This window comes from Mchenga conophoros, linkage group LG7, assembly GCF_057382185.1.
Source record: "Mchenga conophoros isolate Kocher_MC1m ecotype Shallow Benthic linkage group LG7, M_conophoros_male_GT1.1, whole genome shotgun sequence".
Classification (NCBI taxonomy): Eukaryota; Metazoa; Chordata; class Actinopteri; order Cichliformes; family Cichlidae; genus Mchenga; species Mchenga conophoros.
In genome coordinates this window covers 412441-436079 of record NC_140532.1, presented here as the reverse complement: position 1 = coordinate 436079, position 23639 = coordinate 412441, and the positions used below count along the sequence as shown (strand labels likewise).

The 23639-nt window shown below is 43.0% G+C and overlaps 1 protein-coding gene across 2 annotated transcripts in view; it reads left to right on the top strand.

The window, feature by feature from the left end:
- Positions 1-22413, top strand: part of n4bp1 (nedd4 binding protein 1) — a 31966-nt gene extending 9553 nt beyond the window's left edge. The window contains exons 2-13 of one of the 2 annotated variants that reach the window (XM_085281407.1): positions 8054-8281; positions 8483-8656; positions 9774-10288; positions 11801-12152; positions 12420-12752; positions 12977-13212; positions 16909-17039; positions 18108-18204; positions 18512-18619; positions 20217-20318; positions 20413-20776; positions 20861-22413. In XM_085281407.1, coding sequence (XP_085137533.1) covers positions 8054-8281; positions 8483-8656; positions 9774-10288; positions 11801-12152; positions 12420-12752; positions 12977-13212; positions 16909-17039; positions 18108-18204; positions 18512-18619; positions 20217-20318; positions 20413-20764 — 2628 coding nt within the window. In that variant the 3' untranslated portion in view covers positions 20765-20776; positions 20861-22413. Of the gene's footprint in view, positions 1-8053; positions 8282-8482; positions 8657-9773; positions 10289-11800; positions 12153-12419; positions 12753-12976; positions 13213-16908; positions 17040-18107; positions 18205-18511; positions 18620-20216; positions 20319-20412 lie in introns of both variants that reach the window. The other variant, XM_085281406.1, reaches the window with a different exon arrangement.
- Positions 22414-23639: the final 1226 nt, after the last annotated feature.

Sequence of the window (23639 nt, the reverse complement as noted above, 5' to 3'; positions counted from 1 at the left end):
CCAACAACAAAAAAAACAACCTGCACAGGGCAGTGAACATATTTTACATGAATATCATATAACAACTTAATTAACACTAGTGACCAAAGGCCCCTCACTCTTTGTATATAACGACTTAATGCAATCAATAATAAAATTAATCAAAGAACCTTGAAACAATTACTACATCATACAAATTTAACTCAAATCTCATATTTTGTGAACAGCAGTCACATCAATCCAATGAATTGAGAGAATGTACATTACTGATGCACGAGGAAAGTGCAAAACGTGGTCGCAGTACTATTTAGCTAAAGACTGCTCATATTTATCATCTCATCAGAATCAGAATGGGTTTATTGCCAGATGTTGAGGTTTACAACATTAGGAATTTGCTGCGGTGCTTCAGTGCAAACAATAAGAATTAAAGTGCTATGTAGAAAGAAAGATATGTGCATGAGATATACATGAGATATATACATGAGAATAAGAATTAAGAGTGCTACGTAGAAAGATATATACATGAGTGCAGGTGGTGATCAGTGCCAGACATGAAATGATGCAGTGACACAGCGTAGTGTCATGTGTTAGTGGCGGGGACAGTCATGTGGTTATTGTTCATGTGTCCAACAGCAGAGGGGAAGAAACTGTTCTTGTGGCGAGAGGTTCTGGTGCGAATGGACCGGAGCCTCCTGCCTGAGGGGAGCAGGTCAAACAGACTGTGTCCAGGGTGAGAAGGGTCAGCTGAGATCCGGGCTGCACGCCGCAGTGTCCTGGGGGTGTACAGGTCCTGCAGAGATGGGAGTCTGCAGCCAATCACCTTCTCAGCAGAGCGCACAACACGCTGCAGTCTCTGTTTGTCCCTGATAGTGGCTCCAGCGTACCACACGGTGATGGAGGAGGTGAGGATGGACTCGATGATTGCGGTGTAGAACTGCATCATCGTCCGTGTTGGCAGGTTGAATTTCTTCAGCTGCCTCAGGAAGTACATCCTCTGCTGGGCTTTCTTGATGACGGAGGTGATGGTGGGCTCCCACTTCAGGTCCTGGGTGATGGTGGTACCCAGGAAGCGGAATGAGTCCACAGAGGTGATGGGGGTGTCAGTCAGGATGATGGGGGGAGTGGGGCTGTGTGCTTCCTGAAGTCCACAATAATCTCCACTGTCTTCTGGGCATTCAGCACCAGGTTGTTGTGGCTGCACCAGGACACCAGACGTTCAACCTCCCTCCTGTAGGCAGACTCATCCCCGTCAGAGATGAGCCCAATGACGGTGGTGTCATCTGCGAACTTGATTAGCTTGACAGACTGGTGGGTGGAGGTGCAGCAGTTGGTGTACAGGGAGAAGAGCAGAGGAGAAAGAACACAGCCCTGAGGGGAGCCGGTGCTGATGGTCCGGGAGTCTGAGACATTCTTCCCCAGCCTCACGTGCTGCTTCCTGTCCGTCAGGAAGTCAGTGATCCACCGGCAGATGGGATCAGGCACATTCATCTGGGAAAGCTTGCCTCGGAGATGGTCTGGAAGGATGGTGTTGAAGGCAGAGCTGAAGTCCACAAACAGGATCCTGGCGTAGGTTCCTGGGGAGTCCAGATGCTGCAGGATGAAGTGTAGGGCCATGTTGATGGCGTCGTCTACAGACCTGTTGGCTCTATATGCAAACTGCAGGGGGTCCAGGAGGGGGGCCGTGAGGGTCTTGAGATGGGAGAGAACTAGGCGCTCAAATGACTTCATGACCACAGATGTCAGAGCCACGGGTCTGTAGTCATTTAGTCCAGTGATCCTAGGTTTCTTGGGGACAGGGATTATGGTAGAGGACTTGAAGCAGGCAGGCACATGACATGCCTGCAGTGAGGAGTTGAAGATGCCAGAAAACACTGGGGCCAGCTCGTTTGCACAGTGTCTGAGGGTGGCAGGAGACACACCGTCTGGGCCGGGAGCTTTCCGAGCATTCAGATTCTTAAACTGCTTCCTCACATCTGCTTCATGAATATGAAGAGTTGTGGTCGGAGGAGGTGGTGTGAAATCCTCTTTTGTGTGGGGTGAGGAGGGGGGTGTTGTAGGTGAACAGTTTGAAGGTGGTGATGGCTCTATGGAGGGGGGAGAGGTGGGGGAATGAGTGTCCAAAGTGCCTCTATTGTTGGGGTCGTTGGAGGTGTGAAGGCTGCCTGATGGCTCGTCAAAACGACAGTAGAAGTCGTTGAGGGTGTTGGCCAAGAGCAAGTCGTCAGTGGAGTGGGGGGTTTTAGGCTTGTAGTTTGTAATATTCCTAAAACCTTTCCACACAGAGGCCGAGTCATTCTCTGAGATCTGCTGCTGCATCTTCTCAGAGTGCTGATGTTTGGCAATGTCCACTTCCTTAGTGAACCTGTACTTGGCCTCTCTGTAGCAGTCCCTGTCTCCGCTTCTGAACGCCTTACTCTTTTCCAGCCACAGCTTTTTGAGTTTAGGGGTAAACCAGGGTTTGTCATTGTTATAACTCACCCTGGTGCGTGATGGCACAATGCTGTCCTCACAGAAGTGGATATAGGAGGTGACAGTGTCCGTAAACTCGTCCAAGCTGTTAGAAGCAGCCTTCAATGTGTCCCAGTCTGTGGTCTCCAAACACGTGCGAAGCTCCTCCACAGCCTCGTTGCTCCACAGTTTTTTGGTCCTCACGACAGGTTTGGAGAGCTTCAGCCTCTGTCTGTACGCAGGGATTAGGTGGATCATGACGTGATCAGAAAGTCCGAGTGAAGCGCGGGGCACCGCGCGATAGGCCCCGCTGATCGTGCTGTAGCAGTGATCCAATGTCCTCTCCTCTCTGGTCGGGCATTTAATATACTGCTTGTATTTCGGAAGCTCATGGCTCAGATTGGCTTTGTTAAAGTCCCCGAGAGCAATGATGAGAGAGTCCGGGTATGTCCGCTCCGTGTGGAGAATCTGCTCTGCGAGTGCGCACTGAGCTGCTCGCGCATCCGCGTCTGGCGGGATGTAAACAGCGGCCAGGATGAATGAAGCAAACTCCCGCGGAGAATAAAACGGTTTGCAGTGAATAAAAAGATATTCCAGAGAGGGAGAGCAGTGCTGAGCAATCACTGTTACATCTGTGCACCAGCCACTATTGATGTAGAAGCAGACACCTCCACCTTTGGTTTTACCGGAGAGAGCGGCCTGCCGGTCCGCGCGCAGCAGATGAAAGCCCTCCAGCTTGAGCGCGCAGTCCGGGATGTCCTCACTGAGCCACGACTCCGTAAAACATAAGACACAGGAGGAGGCAAAGTCTCTGCTCATCTCATTACAATAAATAAAACTTAACTACTAGCTTCCAAAGAAATATTTCCGATTGGTTTAAAACATTCACAAGTGAAGAAATAAAAGGATAATACAGCACTTAAAGGGAACACATGAAATTTACATTACACTAAGCTAATTATTAGCTAACGATTAGCTTGCTATGCTAGCGCAGTTAGTCAGCTCACCGGAAATGAATAAAAACCACAAAAACAGAGGTACATCGGCATCAACAAAAAGTGTTTCCCAACAAGCTGAAGAGTAAAATCCAATTTGTCTTCACACATAACCTTTTTCTTGAGCAAGAATTAAAGAAAAACTCGGTGAGTAGCTCCGACCAACATACGTAGCCTTAGCGCTATTCTCCTTCTCTATCTACTCAAGTTCACAAGCACTAAACAATCTCATAGTGCCAGCTATTGACATTCTTTGGGAACAGCAGTTCATTTTCTTTTTTTTAAATTATATTTTTATTGAAGAAAAAAAAAAGGGACTTGTTACAATAAAGTGCATTGACATTATTTAGTCAAAAAAAGAGAAAAGAAAAAAAAAACCTTTTTCTTAGTCCTTTTGTTTTACATTCTGATAGCAAAAAAAAATAAAATTAACTCATTGGCTTCACAATATGTTACATAATGCAACATGTTTAACTTATTTACAAAGAATACATTAGGTACATATTATGAAGTTGAGGGTCAACCTGACATGGTACGATACATGGGAGATACACCAAGATACACCAATTCAGGGCTGGTCTTACCTAAATTCAGGGCGGATGGGGGACACAAAGCTAATCCATTTATTCCATATTTTGTAGAATTTGTCTTTCCGAATTTTTAAAAAGAATGCCAATTTTTCCATTTTAAATATTTCGAAAACCACATTAAACCAATCCTCAAGTGTTGGCGGAGTTGGATTTAACCACTTTCTGGTTATTGAGTTTATGCTGGCCGCTAATAGCGCTTGTAAGATTTCTGTGTCCCCTCCCCGGACCGAGCCAGCAACCAAGCCCAAGTACAAATTTATAAAATTGATGTCAAATTTTATCTTAAAAACCTCACACAAAGTTTTATGAATTCCCAGCCAGTAATTTTTTAAGTTAGGGCAGTCCCAAAAGATATGATAATGATGTGGATCAGAAGAGGCACATCTTCTCCAGCATTCTGCTGTCCGATTTTTATATTTAGTTTGATGAGGGGTTTTGAAAAATCTAATAATGTTCTTCCAACAGTGGTCTCTCCAAGAGAGTACCAATGAAAATTACAAATCCTCTCCCAGTTCTCGTTTGTTATACCCATCCCCGATTCCAATTCCCATTTAATCTTAACATTTTGAGTAGTATCCTTCCTTGCTTGAAGGAGCACATCATATAGTTTGGAAATTGCCTTTCTCAGAGAACTATCATATGCTAATTTAACTATCTTAAAAATTTCTGACTCAACCATATTTGGGTTTGGGATATTGCAGTGTTTATTAAAGTAATCCCTTATTTGAAGAAACCTGAAGAAATCTACTTGTCTTAAGCCATTTCTTATTTGTAAAGACTGGAAACTCTGTAGTGTCCCTTTATGTGTGAAGGAATGGAATGTTGTTAGTCCACTCTCTATCCAGGACTGAAATCTATTATCACTTTCATTTGGTTCAAAATCTGTGTCATAAGCACACCATCTAAATACTTTTAGTATTCGTTCACTGCCACATATTTTAGTCACTTTATTCCATATTTTTAAAGTGTGGCTAATCCATGGTCCTTTATCTTCTAAACAGTCTGCCAATTTTTTATCCGCAATTGAGGCTTGTAGTTGGAATTTAGGGGTTGTATTGAATTCTATGGATTTCCACTTAGCTTTCAAGTTCGGGTTACACCATTGCAGCAGGGGGATGACCTGAGATGCATAATAGTAGTATTGTAAGCATGGGAGCATTGCCCCCCCTTTTGCCTTGTTTAACTGTAAAGATCTAAATTTAATTCTTGGTTTTTTCCCATGCCAAATAAAGCGAGAAATCCATTTGTCCCATTCCCCAAACTGTGTTTGACTTACTTCAACAGGCAAAGTTCTAAATAAATAGAGGAGTCTTGGGAGTACGTTCATTTTCACTGCTAATATCCTTGAATTTAAATTTAAGAAAGGCACCAGTGCAGTTCATTTTCATGAGGCAAATTTTAGGTGGCTTACAGTAACTTTTTTTTTTTTTTTTTTGTACAGATGCCACATTTTCTCTTTATCTTTGCAATGAGCAGATGGGAATGTTTATTCCACTGTTTGTTTGGACTCTTTCGCTAGTAAAAATATCTATCCTCCAGTACCACCAGGACTGTGGTAACTGGTGTGCATAATTATTAGGCAACGTCCTTTCCTTTGGCAAAATGGGTCAAAAGAAGGACTTGACAGGCTCAGAAAAGTCAAAAATAGTGAGATATCTTGCAGAGGGATGCAGCAGTCTCAAAATTGCAAAGCTTCTGAAGCGTGATCATCGAACAATCAAGCGTTTCATTCGAAATAGTCAACAGGGTCGCAAGAAGCGTGTGGAAAAACCAAGGCGCAAAATAACTGCCCATGAACTGAGAAAAGTCAAGCGTGCAGCTGCCAAGATGCCACTTGCCACCAGTTTGGCCATATTTCAGAGCTGCAACATCACTGGAGTGCCCAAAAGCACAAGGTGTGCAATACTCAGAGACATGGCCAAGGTAAGAAAGGCTGAAAGATGACCACCACTGAACAAGACACACAAGCTGAAACGTCAAGACTGGGCCAAGAACTATCTCAAGACTGGTTTTTCTAAGGTTTTATGGACTGATGAAATGAGAGTGAGTCTTGATGGGCCAGATGGATGGGCCCGTGGCTGGATTGGTAAAGGGCAGAGAGCTCCAGTCCGACTCAGACGCCAGCAAGGTGGAGGTGGAGTACTGGTTTGGGCTGGTATCATCAAAGATGAGCTTGTGGGGCCTTTTCGGGTTGAGGATGGAGTAAAGCTCAACTCCCAGTCCTACTGCCAGTTTCTGGAAGACACCTTCTTCAAGCAGTGGTACAGGAAGAAGTCTGCATCCTTCAAGCAAAACATGATTTTCATGCAGGACAATGCTCCATCACACGCGTCCAAGTACTCCACAGCGTGGCTGGCAAGAACGGGTATAAAAGAAGAAAAACTAATGACATGGCCTCCTTGTTCACCTGATCTGAACCCCATTGAGAACCTGTGGTTCATCATCAAATGTGAGATTTACAAGGAGGGAAAACAGTACACCTCTCTGAACAGTGTCTGGGAGGCTGTGGTTGCTGCTGCACGCAATGTTGATGGTGAACAGATCAAAACACTGACAGAATCCATGGATGGCAGGCTTTTGAGTGTCCTTGCAAAGAAAGGTGGCTATATTGGTCTCTGATTTGTTTTTGTTTTGTTTTTGAATGTCAGAAATGTATATTTGTGAATGTGGAGATGTTATATTGGTGTCACTGGTAAAAATAAATAATTGAAATGGGTATATATTTGTTTTTTGTTAAATTGCCTAATAATTATGCACAGTAATAGTCACCTGCACACACGGATATCCCCCTAAAATAGCTAAAACTAAAAACAAACTAAAAACTACTTCCAAAAACATTCAGCTTTGATATTAATGAGTTTTTTGGGTTCATTGAGAACATGGTTGTTGTTCAATAATAACATTATTCCTCAAAAATACAACTTGCCTAATAATTCCGCACTCCCTGTATAGCATATGCAATAATACTTCATATTTTAAAAGGTTTGTTTGGGTTGGTCACTCATGTTTAGATTCTGTGATTGGGTTACCAGTGGACAGCCTTACTTATTTTGCTTTGGCCAGTTTTGCTTATCTTGTTTTTTTTTTTTGTTTTTTTGTTTTTTGCTTTGGCCCTACCTTCATGTGTTTTAACTACCAGCTGGCCTGGTTCTTATTGTCCTTGACCCTTGTCCTGGATTGCTGTTGACTGATTTCGAGATTTACTCACCGTTGGAGTGCAACTCCAACCAGGACTTAGAGCAGATAGAAAAGTGCTAAAGCTCTCTGAGACTGCAGAACAAGGAGCTGCAGTCCAAGCTTCCTGGAGATGGGGCTTGTATTGATTCATTATGTGTAAACAAAAATACATTAAATAAATAAAAAAATGCTCAAATCTATGCAGAAACATTTATTTCTTCATTTGAGAAAACGTGCGCTTCCTTACGCAGCACAGGCAAACACTTGTACCCTGACAGTCTCCTTTATAAATACAATCATTATTTCTACTTGTTAAAAATCTAATGTATAAGCAGCAGTGATCTCTCAGCCTGTATAGTTTGTACACAGGGCCAAAGGAAACTCATTTTATTGGTTATTTTATTTTAAGAAGCCACACCCACATATTTATAGCCGTGCTCACGTTCAAATCTCACACCCTTTCTGTCTCTCCCACCGCATCACTGAGTCATCATACATTGCTCGTGCTGAGTCACTTCTTATCGGCAGAGAAACACAAAAAAATGCGAAACACTATCTGTAAGAAAGTTACCGTACCCACCTGCGCTGATTCATCCAAACAGTTGCCACAGCCAGGAGATTCCCTAAAACAGTGAGTAGAGTTTGGTTTCATCACGTGTCACCTTAAATACCTTACAGGTGTGTGGGCACGTCAAGCACGAGACAACACTTACTGTGTGAAATATTTATATTCTTTTTTTTTTTTTTTTTTTTTTTTTGCTAAATATGTTAAATTAGGTCATTCTGATTGGTTCCTTTTTTTTTTTTTTTCTTTTTTCTTTCTTTCCTAGATGGATGATATTTTGTGTTCTCCTTGTTGTGCAGGAATATGTTCGAGGACTGTGCGACCCAGAACTGCAGAAAGAAGAGCGGTACCCGGTAGATATGCACTGTATCTTTGCTGGCGCCAGGGGCCTTTTTTTGGACAGGCTCATACGGGACACGAGCGCTGAAGTTCTGGTGCAAGAGCCGGGCTGCCTGCGGCTGTTGGGTCGGGCTGAGCCCGTGGTGATGGCTCAAAGCAGAGTTCAGCAGTTTGTAGCACTGTTCCAAGTACGAGTCTTGTTATCAGACATAGTTTCATTCTGATTCTGTAGTAGTTACGTGACTCCAGGGGGGTCATTTATATTGTGGAAAGCTGATGAATAGTTGTAAATAAAATGTGAAGATTTAACAGTCATTTGAAATTATTTAAGGAGGAGTAGTCTACAGCATGTCATACCACACGCTCAAGTGTTTTTGTGTTTTGTCCAGGAGAAGCGAAGTCTACCATGTGACACAGAACCAACAGTAAAACGAGCATTCAAGTCCTTCGTGGAGGAAAGGGATGACAAGTACACTATGGAGCTCTTGCTGCTTCCCAGTGCGCTGAAGGAGGAGTTGCTGGGACTTGTTCACACCCCTACAAACACAAACACCTCTTCTCTGGTTAGTGTGAACATTTTCTGGCAGCACGTAGAGCATGACCACTGTGACCAAAGAGTTTTTGATGACAACTGCAAATTTCAAAGAGAATAAGCTGCTGTGGGTAGTTGAGATTGTAGCCTTGTGCTATAAGATTTAATACTAAGATTTTAAAAAGTTTTTCTGATGCATGACTGGTATTATTTTGTGTTCAACCACACCTCGACCCAAAAATATACCTCTGCATTCATTGTTTTGGTGTAAGCAGCTTAAGTTTACAAACTGGTCTGAAAGTCAAGGTGGGAAGGTATGGTCAATAAGAAGAAAGTTAACTTTAAGGTCATGTGTAATAAAAGGCGTTTTTATAGTGTTATTATATTTTTATAAACTGTGTAGAATTAGCTGTTAATATCTGCTGACATTCTTCTATGTCCCAGCAACAAGATGCTTCCCAGCTTTACAAGTCAGTAAGAATTTCCCCCCGTTTTTACTTAGAAAACTGGTAAGCTATAGGCATTGAGCTAAAATCAGTCTCACCCCCTCACTGCTCACTTCCATTGTGAGTGTGAAGGGGAGATTTACTAACACAGATGCTAAACATACTGCCAGCCCTGGCTTTGGGTGGGTGGGTTATTCAAAGTGTTTTTGAGGGATAGGATCATTGTGAATCATGCATAGTAGTCCCCCATTAACTATGTCTCTTTGATATGTTTAGAGAGCATAACTGGTGCTCTTAAACTTTTGTGATCATGCTGCAGAATTACAAATTTGGATCTGCCACCAAAATGTTGAATTAGTTATTATTTTATATGAAGCTTGTTTTAGTTTTAAAAAATATGACTTCAGTGTGAATTATTTATTTATCAACAAGTTAAGAGCTTCATTGTACTTTTAGGTATTTAGAAATCATGTTTTACCAACGTATGAAGTAAGAGAGAAGTTGAAGAACAAGTTGAATGTTTTTGAAAGTCACACACTAAGTACAATCGAAGACGTCATTTCTGGCATCGGGAAGAAGAACCACGTAAAGCACACTGGAAAGTACAATAGGAACGTTGGCTATGGCAAGCATTCCAGTTTGAGAGGAACTTTTATTGTAGTTTCCTAACTGAGGCAACAACCACTGTGTTTCCTTCCCCAGACTCAGCTCAACCAGATGCTCCATCCAAGCATGTCGGAGGTTGACCAGGACCGCTCACAGAGCAGCACCCCTGTGACGGAGCTCTCCAACCGCATCCTGGACACTAGTTTTGAGGAGCGAGGGACCACGCCATCATCTCTTGGCGGAGGCAGTAAACCAGCAGGTGGAATCGGTTTAGGTCCCGAGGCAGTCCTGCATAACAGCAATCGGCCCACGCACAAGCGGCGTTCATCAGGCAGTGAGACGCGGGATACAAAGAGACAGTACTCTCTGGAGCGGAGGGAAGAGTCGCCGGAGAGAGCAAGAGAAAGGGAGCGACAGAGGGACAGAGAGGGCCGGGGGGGCGGTAGCAGCTGTAGATCCAAAACCCCCTCTGCTTCGTCGTCCCTCTCCTCCTCAGCGAAGGCAAATACCGTATCTGGGCCCATCATGCTGGACTCTGCTGAGGGTGTCTCGGATGAGGGAGAGGCAGTCAGCCCAGAAACCAACCTCCGCTGCTTGGTCAATTTTTTCAGGTAAAGTTCACACTAGTCAAATGTTTCCAAATGAATTCCTTGGATTTATATTAGAACTGTTTGGAATTATGGTGGTCATCTTTGGGGTCTAAAGACGACCACCATAATTTGAAACGTGGTCAGTTTTTCTTTGTTTTACATTACAGTAAGTCGAATATTACCTGGAATGAAGGATATTGTGATGGTTTTGTTTTATTGATTAAATTAACACACTCGTTGGAAGAATTATTGCTTATGAATATAATAATTAGTTGAAATCTTAATGAAGAATAGATTTTGTATTTGAACAGAGCTCACATATGCTTATGTACATATAAGAGACCTGCTGGTTGTTGTCCTGGTTGATGAAACATTAGGTCATGACCGTACGCATACAGTACAAAAATACATGTGGATGTTCAAATTAAAGTAATACAAAGGTTCAGTGATCCAGTTGAATCAGATCGAGTGGCTAACTGTTGAGTTTCACTGTGCAGTGTTCCTTAGTCATTTGTGGTGAGATCATAATCGACAATGACAATAAATAAATACTTGACTACTTGACTTGATAACAGAACGAGTCAACCTCACGTACCCTTTTCAGACACGCCCCCCTTTTCATTGATCTCTTAATGACTCCTGTCTGAATGTGCAATCCAGTCAGCTTTCCCTTAAAGCCGTGATGACTAGGTGGGACATAACATTTATACGTTACGTTCAACTCCATAATGTTTGAATGAAGAGAGGCAGACAGCATGTCTGGGACGAGGTCACGTTTAATGAGCCAATTTGGAAAGTTGTAGCTGAAAAGTTGATTCTGTTCACCTGGACGTTTTCAGTGGGAGAAACGTTTTGTCATCATCAGGTGACTTCTTCAGTCTCAGCTGACTGCAGGTTCCAATCTTATAAACAGTACATTTGCACAATGGCTGAAACCAGCCCACTGAAGGAACAAAGGGCTGGGAGGTCAGTTCCTTGATCATTAATATGCAAATTCTCATAACCATTGATCAACAACCACTGATCAAAGCTCATCCTGGGTGACTGAGCATGCATCAAGATGTATTACATGGCACTGGATTAGATTCAGGTGGGTAAGTTATCTTACCTCAGTAGACTCAGTAGGGTAGGGTAGAGGTCGGGGGTTCAAATACACCAAACAGCTACCCTGAGGCACCCCTGAGCAAGGTACCATCCCTACACACTGTTCCCTCGGCACTGGATTGGCTGCCCAGTGCTTCACTGAGTGAATGGGTTAAATACAGGGAGTAATTTCCGTACAGGAGATTAATAAAGTATACAAAACAAAAAAAAAAACTCTACTGCTGAGCGGTTCGTCAGTATGAGCTGTGACAAGCATCGACAGAAAGGTGAGCCGTGTCTGAACGACACAATGAACCCAGTAATGTTACTTGATTTGTTTGAGTTTCTCTTGAACTGGAATTGAATGGCTCTCTTTACAGCCATTAAAGACAAGCAGATGCATTATAGCCACCAGTAATGTAACATGCTACAAAATCACATTTTCCCCAGAACCATGGGTTACCAGCAGGAAGTGGTGGAACGTGTTGTCAAAGCAACAGGACAGACGGAAGATACCTTCCTCGTCCTTGAGAAAATTGTGGAGGAAACTAAGCGTTGTGAAGAGAGCTTGAAAGGAGGGGAAAAAGAAAGAAGACTAAACTCTGTGCGTACCTCAGACGCTCGCTCTTCATCGTCATCCGTCTCTACAGCCTCCTGCTTCAGAGAGGAGCTCGAGCTGAGCAGGCTGTCGGCGGACCCAGGGAGATCTAAAGAGAACATCAAGCCCAACCAGTATGGAAGCAGCAGTAATGGGCTTGGGCACAGGAGGCAGTGCAGCGGCAGCGAAACAAGCACTCAGCAGGTACTTGACAACTTACAATAACTCACTTCAGCTTTACTTCTTTGTCTCACAGAGACAGACATAGAGCCAAAGGTCTAGCTGTAGCGTGCGATCCTGTCTTCACATGTACATCTTCTATATTATTCTCTCTGCTTCTTATTATCTTTCATCTTGTTCTCTGATACCTTCACCTGAGATAACCTCTGATATCTTATCAGATACGATGCCTTTTTTAACCGTGGCGAGGCGTTGTACACGTGCTAAACTTTGATTCGAACCTCATTTCAGGCGATCACTATTAAGAGGAGCTCGAGCGCTCAAGGAGGAGCAGGAAACTATGAGGTTATTACCATTGATGACGATGAAGACATCATCCCCACTGATACCAAAGCGGCAGACAGAATGTCTCGGATGATCACGGTGGCGCACCTCAACGCACAGTCGGGTTCCAGAACCGACTATTTGGCACGAGGAGGCGGAGGCATCCCGCAGAGGGACTACTTGTCCCGAGGTGGGACTCAGACTTTGGGGGGATCGGTGAAGGTCGAGACCGTAACGGCACTGCGCAGCACGCCTCAGTGGCTGACTGCCACCACTGCATCCCTGGCTTCAACCACCAGTGTAGGTATTGCCCCAGTGTTCAGTCAAAAATGGTGTGTGTGAAGTTTTCTGTGTAACAGGTGGCACTTTGAGGTAGCATTTTGTGCAGTGTCTGTTGTCTTTTCACACACACGACAAAGCTGGGAATGAGCAGTTATTTTAAACGCAGCACGCGCCCGGACAGCTGCGTCTGGTGGATTTATAACATCAGTGACATCACGGTCTCTTTGTCTCGTCCTCGTCAGTCAGCTCAGCCCATCGCCCGACCCTCAGCCTCTTCCTATCAGACAATCAGCCACACGGGGTTCCACGGGGCAGCAGCACGGACGCCTCCCACAAATGACCCGCCGGCCCCACCAGTAACTGGCTTGGCTCGTTTCCATCAGTCGCTGAGGACTCCCTACAAACTGAACCTGCCAAACGAGCCGGGACGCCCAGACCTCAGACACATCATCATAGACGGCAGCAACGTGGCTATGGCGTGAGTGTAAAAAGAAATTTATACTGAAAAGTCTGGCCTTTTCATACCAAGTAAGATATTCACATTCAGTAAAAACTTTATATAAGAAAACTACTGTTATAGTTTCAGATCCCTCTCATCTGTCGGAGAGTTATTATAAAAGGCACAAAGCTCTTCAGCTAACATTGTTTAAATATAGGTTGTATAAAATGTCTTTTTTTTCCAAGGTTAGTTAACAAATTGGATGTTTTTTATGTGTTGATGCGTACACCTGAGCTCCAAGCGGGGTATTTAAAAAAAACCCACCGTGTCCGTTTTTCACAGGACGCCTCACCATCCTGTGACAAACACGTTTCAGCAGTTTGTAGCTTGTTGTCTTTAGCAGCAGTTCAGCTCAGTCAGGTTTGTGCTCATTTTTTCATGCACCGCTCTCTTAAGGTCCCACAAACAGCCGTTTTCTGGTTCGGCTTTGCTGCTGTGCTTGAGATCAGTGTCCTGTTGCGTGACATTTCAGCAAAGCGTTGGCTGTTGCCCAGATGGCTTCACTCTATATACTTTGGTATATAGAGGAGTTCATGGTCAAGTGCAATAAGGTTTCCAGGTGCTGTGGCAGCAAAGCAAACCTGATTATCAGCCCTCCACCGCTTTTCTTAGCTGTTGCTGTGAGGTGTTTGTGCTAATTTGCAGCTTTTGGTTTTCTCCAAACGTGGTGCTGTGCATCATCTCCACTTTAGTCTCATGTGTCCAATGGACTTTGTTCCTGACATCTTGGTAATCATGTTGGTTCAGCTTAGATGATGCAGAATATGAGCTTGAATATGAAAAAAAGACAAATATACATATTTGTATGCCAGGATTATCCACAAGGTACCATCAAGTACAAAGCTGTGCATGACTCGGGGAATCAGAAGATTTACCAGATGCTTCTTGTTGTAGCTGCAGCATTTTCAGGGCTGTCTGTCTGAATCCCCATCTGCTCCTCTGACCATTATAAATAAGAGATGAGAGCAGAGTGTTAGTCATTTCTTTCAGAGCGAGCATTTCTTAATCATGGCTGTAAGGACAGGATGTTGTAAGTCGCTTGATGACAAATATAATATGTGTTTTGATTGGTGTCACTTCCCGCGCCTGATTTTCTCGTACCACATTTTTCCTTTTTACTAACGAAGCTATCCACCTTCCCATCATCATCATCATCAGTTAAGGTCACACCATCTCTGTCACACAATACCATCTGTTGAAGCGCGTAGGTCGCAGCTACAACTGTTGTGTAGGTGCACCAAAACCTTGCCCACGCAGTCACATACTGTTATTAGTCATCATATTTGCGAGTGATTTCACGTGTGTGTGTGTGATTGACGGAGCGAAAGCACGTGTAACGGCACAATATTGATGATGTGTGGGGGTGAAACCGTGGGGGTGTTTTTGAGAAGAAAGGCCCTTTCTAGTAAAAAATCTGTATGTTTCTTTCTGATTATTGGATAGGACATTCTTTATGTGTGTAACACAAATTATTGTCTTTCCTCTGTGCTCGCACTCTTCCACCCAGATGACCCTCTCCTGCCCTCTCATTTTTGCAGCTACTTCCTTTGATGTTCTTACTTCATCGTCCCTCCTTACCAGAAGTATGTCTAAAGGAAACACACAAGTCAGCACTGTGACTCAGTTTTGATCATTATTGTATCTACACAACGCAAAGTGAGCCAAAATCAATGCAGTCGCTTTCCTGTACAGACACAGGAAGAGATTTTCTTGTATATTTATTGAAATAATAACACCTGCCTTAAATGACTGCAGTAATTTGAGTTTCAGGGATGAAGGCAATGATCCTGAAGGAGGTTATTGGGTTATGTAAAGTTTTGAAATGTGTTCCCTTGTCAGGTTTGCTCGGTGATTTTTAGATTGCATAAGCTCTTCCTGCTGTGTTCTCATTCATCACTTTCTCTATCAGCGGCGAGTGGAACTCCCCCTGACTTTGCACTTTAGGCTCTGACCACAAGCTGAAGTTTATCTTGTTGTGCAGTGTCCGTGTGCGCTCTCTGCCTCGACTCTGTGCATCTGCAAGACGTCTGAGTCGATGGGTTTATCAGCTTTGAGCGTCCGCCCGAGTATGACGAGCCATGTTGTGAAATACGGGGCACTTTCTCACAGCGTTATTACAAGAATGATATTACTGAGATATTAATAAGAATATTATAATGGCACCATTACATTAAGAATTCAGGTAGACATCAAATTTCATAGTGAAAAGTTTCCATTTCACAGTTCTCGTGTTTTAAGGAACTCGCTCTGTGAAGTCTCTACAGTCAAAGATGAATTATCACGTCGATGTTAAAAACAGTTCTGCTTGGTTTTTGGCAGAGTGTATACAGACGGATGTCGTTGCCACTTTCTACCTTTAGCTTGTTGCATCATTATTTTATCTGTTTATTTATTTTTGGTCAGACTTGTGTCACTTTTCCATGTGTGAAGCACTTTAAGGAACTGCTAAGGTTTTAAACGCTGTATGAAGAGTGTGGAGCAGCTGACCAGGATGTGAGCTGGTCATCTCTGCTTTAACTGCAGCACATGTAAGACTAGATTTTTGAACACCATAGTAACTCCGTATACAGGGAAGTAGGCAGGGCAGACAAAACCGGAATTCACATGATGGGGAAAAAAAAAGAATGAACAGAAGCTTCATTCATAAAGCAGCATTTAATTATTTCCTCAAGAACATCAGCTTTCCAAAACAGAAATCTGCAGTTCCAGTCTAGTTTTCCCTGTTTCGTAGTTTATTAGCTGCCGTTTTAGTTGTACATTCAGTTCTTAGTGAAGAAAAGGGGAACTTGTGCCGGTCTGTTTTTGTATATCAACCAGGGGTCACAGAAGCCTTAAAATCTTACAGTAGTAGTGTATAACATTTCCTCTGAAAATAACCATGTGCACAAGATTTCCCCCAAACATAAAAATCCATTGAAGGGCTGTCAGCGTTGGCGTGTGTGCCGTTTCTCCTGAGGTGGTGATTGTTGAGGTGTATGAATGACGCAGGATTAGATTTCACTCAGAAACCTGAGACCACTGAACAAAGTGCCAATAAGGCCAAATACTTAAAAATACCTCCGTGGCTGATAAGATTTTTGTGTCTGTGGATTTCAGCGAGAGAAGCCAACTTCCTGCTGCTGTCAGGGAGTTTCTCATGTCTGCTGCCGTGCGCTGCTTTTGTTGTTCTGTGGTTTTCTGCGTCCTAGCGACCGATGTTGTATTACAGCTATCTGACGTGCGCATATGGAGGTCGTGCACGTCATCGACAACAATCTGGGTCAGCTGACGTTGCGCCCTGTATCGTGTATTTGTTTGGTTTATTAACGAACTCCCGGGTTTTGCCCACGCATCACGTTGAATGTGTTTACATGTGTTCAGTGTTTGTGCTTATTGCCTTATTTTTTGGGGGGGGGGTTCTGAAGTGTTTCCAAGGTTCCCGTTCCTTTAGTTGACTCTAGATCCTAGTCCTGTGCACATGTTCACTCTTATTTCTCTCTGTGCTTTCAATCCATTTTTTGAATGCTCGTGGAGGGAACAAGGAGCATCTGTAGTTTAATTTGTGGCACTTCCTCACAAGTGGACAGCCTTATCCCTGAGCCTTATTACTGTCCATTACTTCTGTTTTTATGGGTTTTTAGGAGTTGTCTTCTCCAGTTAACTGTGTCCTCCTTCTTCTCGTCCTCACTTCTGCAGTCATGGCCTTCATCGGTTCTTCTCCTGCCGTGGTATAGCACTAGCAGTGGAGACATTTTGGAAGAGAGGACACAGGGAAATCACAGTCTTTGTCCCCCAGTGGCGTCAAAAGAGGGATCGACTAACAACAGGTACGACAGGTCTATACAGGCCAGTCTTCATATGTGTATTAAAATATTTTAACGGAGTGTCTGTTTGTCTTTCCTTTGGTCCTTTGTTGTCTTGGAGACACAGCCACAAAAAAGCATCAGCAGGCTTGTGATTGTTCCCGTGGGTATTTGATTTATTTACAGTTCATTCACTTGTGATAAATCAATTATTCAAACGGGTTGCTTTAGTATCAATCGCCTCCGCCCTTTGCTCACTCCTCATGCCACTGCCATTCTCGTCCATACTCTTGTTATCTCTCGAATTGATTACTGTAACTCACTATTATTTGGCCTCACACAAAAATCCATTAACAAGCTGCAACGTGTCCTGAATTCTGGTGCCCGTATTATTACTAGGACTTCCTCTACCCACCACATCTCCCCAATCCTGAAGCAGCTTCACTGGCTCCCGGTTAAATTTCGCATCCATTTTAAAATAATCCTCTATACATTTAAGGCTATTCATTCTCTCTCTCCACCATACCTCTCCGATTTAGTACAGATGAACTTCCCATCCCGGTGCCTCAGATCTTCATCTTCTCTTTCTCTCTCTGTTACTTCCTGTCTGATTACAATGGGGGGGCGGGGCTTTTAGTTGCTCTGCCCCTCGACTCTGAAATTCCTTACCCCCTGACCTCAGAAATATTAGTTCATTCCCTCTTTTTAAGTCCACCCTCAAAACTCATCTGTTTAAAATTGCTTATGTTTAAACCTCTGTATGCTCTTAACTTTCATCTGTTGTGTATATTTCCAGTTTTTGTGTTTTTATCTGTTGTACAGTGTCCTTGGGTGCTTTGAAAGGCGCTATTTTTAAATAAAATGTATTATTATTAGTAGTAGTAGAAACACAAACATTTTTTTCTGCTGAAACTCTGTACTTAACACAGCTGAAGGTCATATCAGCAGCAGTACTTCTGGAGCAGCTGTTTGGGTTTTTGTCTTGCGGGTCATTGTGTACGGGAACCAAACAAACCTGTTTAGTACACATGTGTGTGTGTTCACTTTGTCGTCATTGTTTTTACTGACACAGCCGGCGGTGTTTTCTTACAGAGCAACATTTTCTAAACCAGCTAGAAGACCTGAGGCTGCTCTCTTTCACCCCCTCCAGGGAAGTCTGTGGCCAGAGGATATCTTCACACGATGACAGGTACACCCTGAAAACACTTCATATCTAAGGGCACAGAGACTGATGGACAAAGACCGAATAACTGAATCGCTCAGTTGTTGAAGGTTCCCTTGTGTGTGTTCGCTCCCAGACTCACCCTGCTGACCTTCATCTGTACTGTATCTTTCTAATAGATGACTAGAAGATACATATGCAGATATATGATGATTCTATGATGATGTTTTGAAGCCCAGATCATTCATCATAAAACTGACCAGCACCTTCTCCACATACAATATTTTTGAACACGAGGAAAATCCTGAGTGTCCTTTTTTTTTCTCCCTGTCAGATTCATGCTCCACCTAGCAGAAAAAACAGACGGGATCATTGTAACCAATGACAACCTGAGGGATTTCGTCGACACCTCGGACACCTGGCGTAGGATCATTAGAGAGAGGTGATTGTTGTGTATACAGCTCAGTGAGTCATTCACTTACGTGCTGCATTACCTAACATGGCACTGGAAAGTCCACACAGGAGCAATGTTAAGATTGAAGTTCTATTTAAAACCATTTTATTTACATTTACTATCAATCAGCGAGTCCTTTATAGGAAAAGGAACCTGAGAATTCATGTGTGTGCAGGAAACTAAACGGGTACAGCATTTTTAAGTGTGTCACCAATCAAAAGATCCAGTTTTGGTGACTAATAGTGAATAATGCATTTTATTACTCCTTAATGAGAATTTCATATTGCTACATCAGTTAAAGCAACATATTTAATTTGGCTAAGAGATGTCTTTAAATGATTTTTGAACACCCACATCGTGTCCTTCACATGTTTTTTGACACGCAGGAGAACCGTTGAAAAAGTATTGAGGAAAATAAATCCGTTGATATCAACCATTCATACTCTGCTGTATCTGCAGGGAGTGTTGTAAACCACTCAGACTTACTTATATGGTGATGAATACAGAAATTACTCTCAGCGCATCTAGTATGCCGATATATTTACAGTTAAGGCTACAATAAAATAAATGCAAACTGAATAAATATATTGAAACTTTATATACATCGCTGATGACAAAGAGTGTTTGTATTGAAAGTAGCTGTGTAACATTTTCCATGACTTCTATCATACGGTGCTCCACCAGAGCCCATATGAAGGGCTAAATGTATGAGACTGTGGGATTGTGTCGCCCCCTGTTGGTCAGTGTCTCGGATAAAGACCCCTTTTGCACAGGAAACCACTGTGCAAGTTGGTCTGACGCCATCCGGTGCTGCTGTCATGGGTTAATTCCTGGTTGTGACTGCTTTACACAGAGAGCGGCGTTCCCCCGTACACAAACTGTTTATTTAAGGCTGCTTTGTTCAGGCTGACTAGTTCAGCCTTCACCAGGGGTAAAATTAGCTTAGCTTATAATTCCATGACAACAATCTCGCATACTGTAAAGTTTTTATTTTTTTTTTATCTCAAACTGGTTTAATAAACATGGTACTGGAGGGAGAGACTCATCACTGACTCTAACCAAATTTCTCATTTCCACATACCTGTAAACATACTGTGACTCAGTGTGGCATATTTCTTCATCAACAAACAACACAGCTCTTAACATTTTTAAATAATTTTCACAGACTAATTCTTTTTAAAACTTTTTTTTTATTGGGGGAAAAACAGACATTTGTACCCAAATCAGTAGACTTTCATGGAAAATGCTGTTAATTTGTCAGCAACAATATTAAGTCATTTCTAGGAAGGTTTGAGCAAAGAACCTGAAAGCGTGTCTTCTTTTGTATTGTTCTGCATCGCCTGGATCTCCTGGTGCGTTGATGATCTTAACTCCAGAGTACTTTCCAGCTTTTGTAGTGATGTTAAAATTTCAAGAATAAAATGTAGTTATTCGAAATCAGCAATTGAACATGTAATATGTCAACAGTAAGAATGTAAAAGCCGCAGAAAAAACAACACAGTGTGGGTTCAGAAAGTGCCCACTAGAGTTTAAGAACAGTTGCTTGGACGTTACAGTTTGTGAATTTGTCCACTTTGACCAGCAGATTGCTTCAGTTTACTTTTGTGGAGGACCACTTCATGATCCCCGATGACCCTCTGGGAAAGAACGGACCTCACCTTGACATCTTCCTCCGTAAAGAAAGCTGGTGTGTGATGAAATACTGAGGCCTTGTCGGGTCAGTGTTGGTTATTGTGCTGTGCACTGCTCCTTCTTACACCCTCTCTTTCTCTTCCTGTCAGGAGAGCTCCGGGCACGCCTCCGCCTCTCAGACCCCCGGACCTCCGGCCTCCCTCACAGCAGCAGCCAGTTTACGTGCAAGCTGTTCACTCTGCCCCGCGGACCCCCACCTCCCTGATGGCCCACACCACTGCGCACTGGCCCCACTCTGGGCCCCCAGAATGGCACCCACCTCGCCGTTCTCCCTCACCCTCTCCCTCACCTCCGCCCCAGCGGTCGCCGGGGGAGACGTCAGAGCTGAAGAGAAAACTGTACGACATCTTCCCCGACCAGAAGCAGCGGATCGACCGCATCCTCAGCGACAACCCGTACATGAGAGACCTGAACGCCCTTTCTGGGTTGCTGCTCGGATAAAGAACTATCTCAGTTAAGACGATCAGCAGATATACACGCAGTGCATACACACGCAAGGATATATATAAAAATAATTTATTTTACCATCTCTTCCAGCTTGGAGGACTTTTTCTTTAATTGTTTTTATTTTTCATCGAGACTGATCGTCAAACTAGCTGCTACTGTTGAAACCCATCGTTTGGGACGATCTACTTTTTCTCTCCTTCACTTTCAGGTCGATAAAGATCGACAGCACCGGTGTCTGCGTCACCAAAATATTAAAAGTTACCACATTCGTCAAACAAGAAAAGTCTCTAGGTAATCATTTCTTTGTTTCTCGACAACAGTCCAGAGATTCCATGAATGTGGGACCAGCACTGGGCGCGCTCTTTTTGGACCGTGGCACCAGCTCAGCGCACGACCGGTTTCCTCTCCTGAACTTTGCTGACTTCTTAATACAGACTCTCAGCTTGTTCTCCAGCTTTATGTTGAGACACGTGTGACGCTGGCAGGTTTTTGCATGTTTTGAAACTTTCAGCAAAGCATTTTTGTTCTTTTTCCACTGTCAAGCAGTACCAGGCTACAAAACCCAACATCGGTTTGTGCAGTTCGGAGTCGTTCAATATTAACATGGGAAGTTTAAAAGAACACTTTGTTTTCGTTTGCAGTGCATCTGTTGGAATTGCGTTTTAATTGAGACAGCAAGAATTTCAGGAAGCATGATGAGATCAGTCGGATGAAAGTATAAACAGTGAATAGAAATCCCCAAAAGCAGTAGCTGGTCAAAAGTTAAGCAGGAAATTACATCAAAGCTTCTGTTTTGGCAGCTGAGCACATCAAAGAAACACCCTTAGGCGTGCTCGTGGCCAACATTTAGAGGCTGTTGTTCACAAGCCGTTTCTCCGAGTTATGATACGTGTGCATATTCAAGCTGAATTTAAACAACTACCAAAAAACGTTTCTAGTTAATTTAACCAGCCCCTCCCAACTCTACCTTCCCAAACCCAGTTTTAGATGCTTTCCCCCTTCAAAGGTAGACCATTATAAACTGTTTTATGTAATCTCATTGGTGATTTTTCTTTTTCATATGATATTTGCAGAAAGTCCCTTCTCTCATAGTTCTGTGTTCTTTCTCAAAGCTGCACTTTATAAATGATCTCTGAAGAAAACCTGAAGTGACGTTACTTCCCAAACTGACCCGCTCTGGGTTAAAAGTTTCTGTCTGCAGCCGACACGTGTCAGTTGTCTGACCTTGAATGGAAACAAACACTAAAACAGTTTAAACTTACCCTTTGAAAATTAATTTGCATTTAAAATGACGGATCATAAGTTTGCTCACAAAAAAAACAGTGTTAAGAAGTTTAAGTTACAGATGTACCGCAATGAAGGCTGCAGCGGTTTCACCCTTACACACCCGGAACATACAAACACTTCATCTTGTGAGAAAAGAATCTCTGCACAAAAACTTCACAAGGTGTCAAAAATAACTTTTGTTTGTACTTGCCATGTTGTTATCGTAAGGATTACTGAAGGATTTCTTTTCTCTTGTATTATAATTCTTTTGTGTATATTGATTTCATTTTTGTAAATATGCACATTTTTGGCTACAGTGCACATATGGTTCTATGTATGTGGAAGAAGAATAAAATGCAGCATTCTCCATAGAAAAATGGGCAAACTCTGTTTTTCATCACGGGTTAAATTAAAGATGAACTCTTATGTCTGCTTACTTTAAATGTCTTAAATATTGTACAAGAAGGCTCATCGCCTCAAACACACTAGGAATGTGAGAAGTTTTTGAGAGATCTCTTTCAGGGTGATAACAGAGCGAAACCTAAACCCAGGTTGAAAATATTGTTTCAGTTGCTTTTAATGTATTTCAATTATGATATTTACGTACTAAGATAAAATTAAAAACGATTCTTTTTCTATAGCAACCACCCTGAGGAGGCACTGATTCTATTGCTTTTAAGACTGGGACAAATACCATATTTTTGTTACCTATCTATTCAGCCAATCATATGGCAACAATTCAATGCATTTAGGTATAGTCAGGATGGCCTGCTGAAGTTCCAACTGAGCATCAGAATGGGGAAGAACTGTGATTTTAAGCTGCTTTGTGGCATGGTTGTTGGTGCTAGACCGCCTGACCTTAATATTTTTCCTGTCTCACTGAGAATCGTCCGTAAGAAGAGAAAATATCCAGTCAGCGGGACAACGTCACACAGGGGGCCACTCTTGTCAGCTAAGAACAGGAAACTGATGAGAGAGAACAGGCCAATTCTGACTTGTATCAGCGGTTCAGGCTGGTGGTGTAATTATTCTTCTTTTGGCTGCTCACTCTAGGAGTCGTCACGTCACAACCCTATTCCTTGTATCATTTTCTGGCTCAGATGTAGTGGGTCGTCTGCCAATTGGAAAATCAGTGATGCGCTCCCCAGCTTCTCCAGTCTGTCAAGATACTGAGTTGCCCTTAAGTGTGAGCTTGTGCTTCTGGGCATGCTCCTGATGAGATGCAGGCTGGTGTTCCCTCCCAGACCTGCATCAGACCATCCTACTCCTACAGTCTTCTGTGCTACTTGACAGCATCCATTGTACCAACAGCTTGTACTCCTGCAGCTGCACAGAACTATTCCTGTTTCTTACTGACCTACCTGTCTGACCTCAAAGGCTGCCCTACATCCACAAACCCACTTAACAATGAGAAACTAAGGAGGAGGCCACCAGATGCATTAAGGGCAGTATCACAGGGCTGTACTAGACCCTTTTTTTTTTTTTTTTTTTTTTTTTTTTAAATTCCACCACTCAGATGTTTAAATATCTGAGTGGCAACAGATTTTTTTCTCCATTAAATGGCATTGTGTTTGAAGATCTTGCATTGAATTATAAATCACAT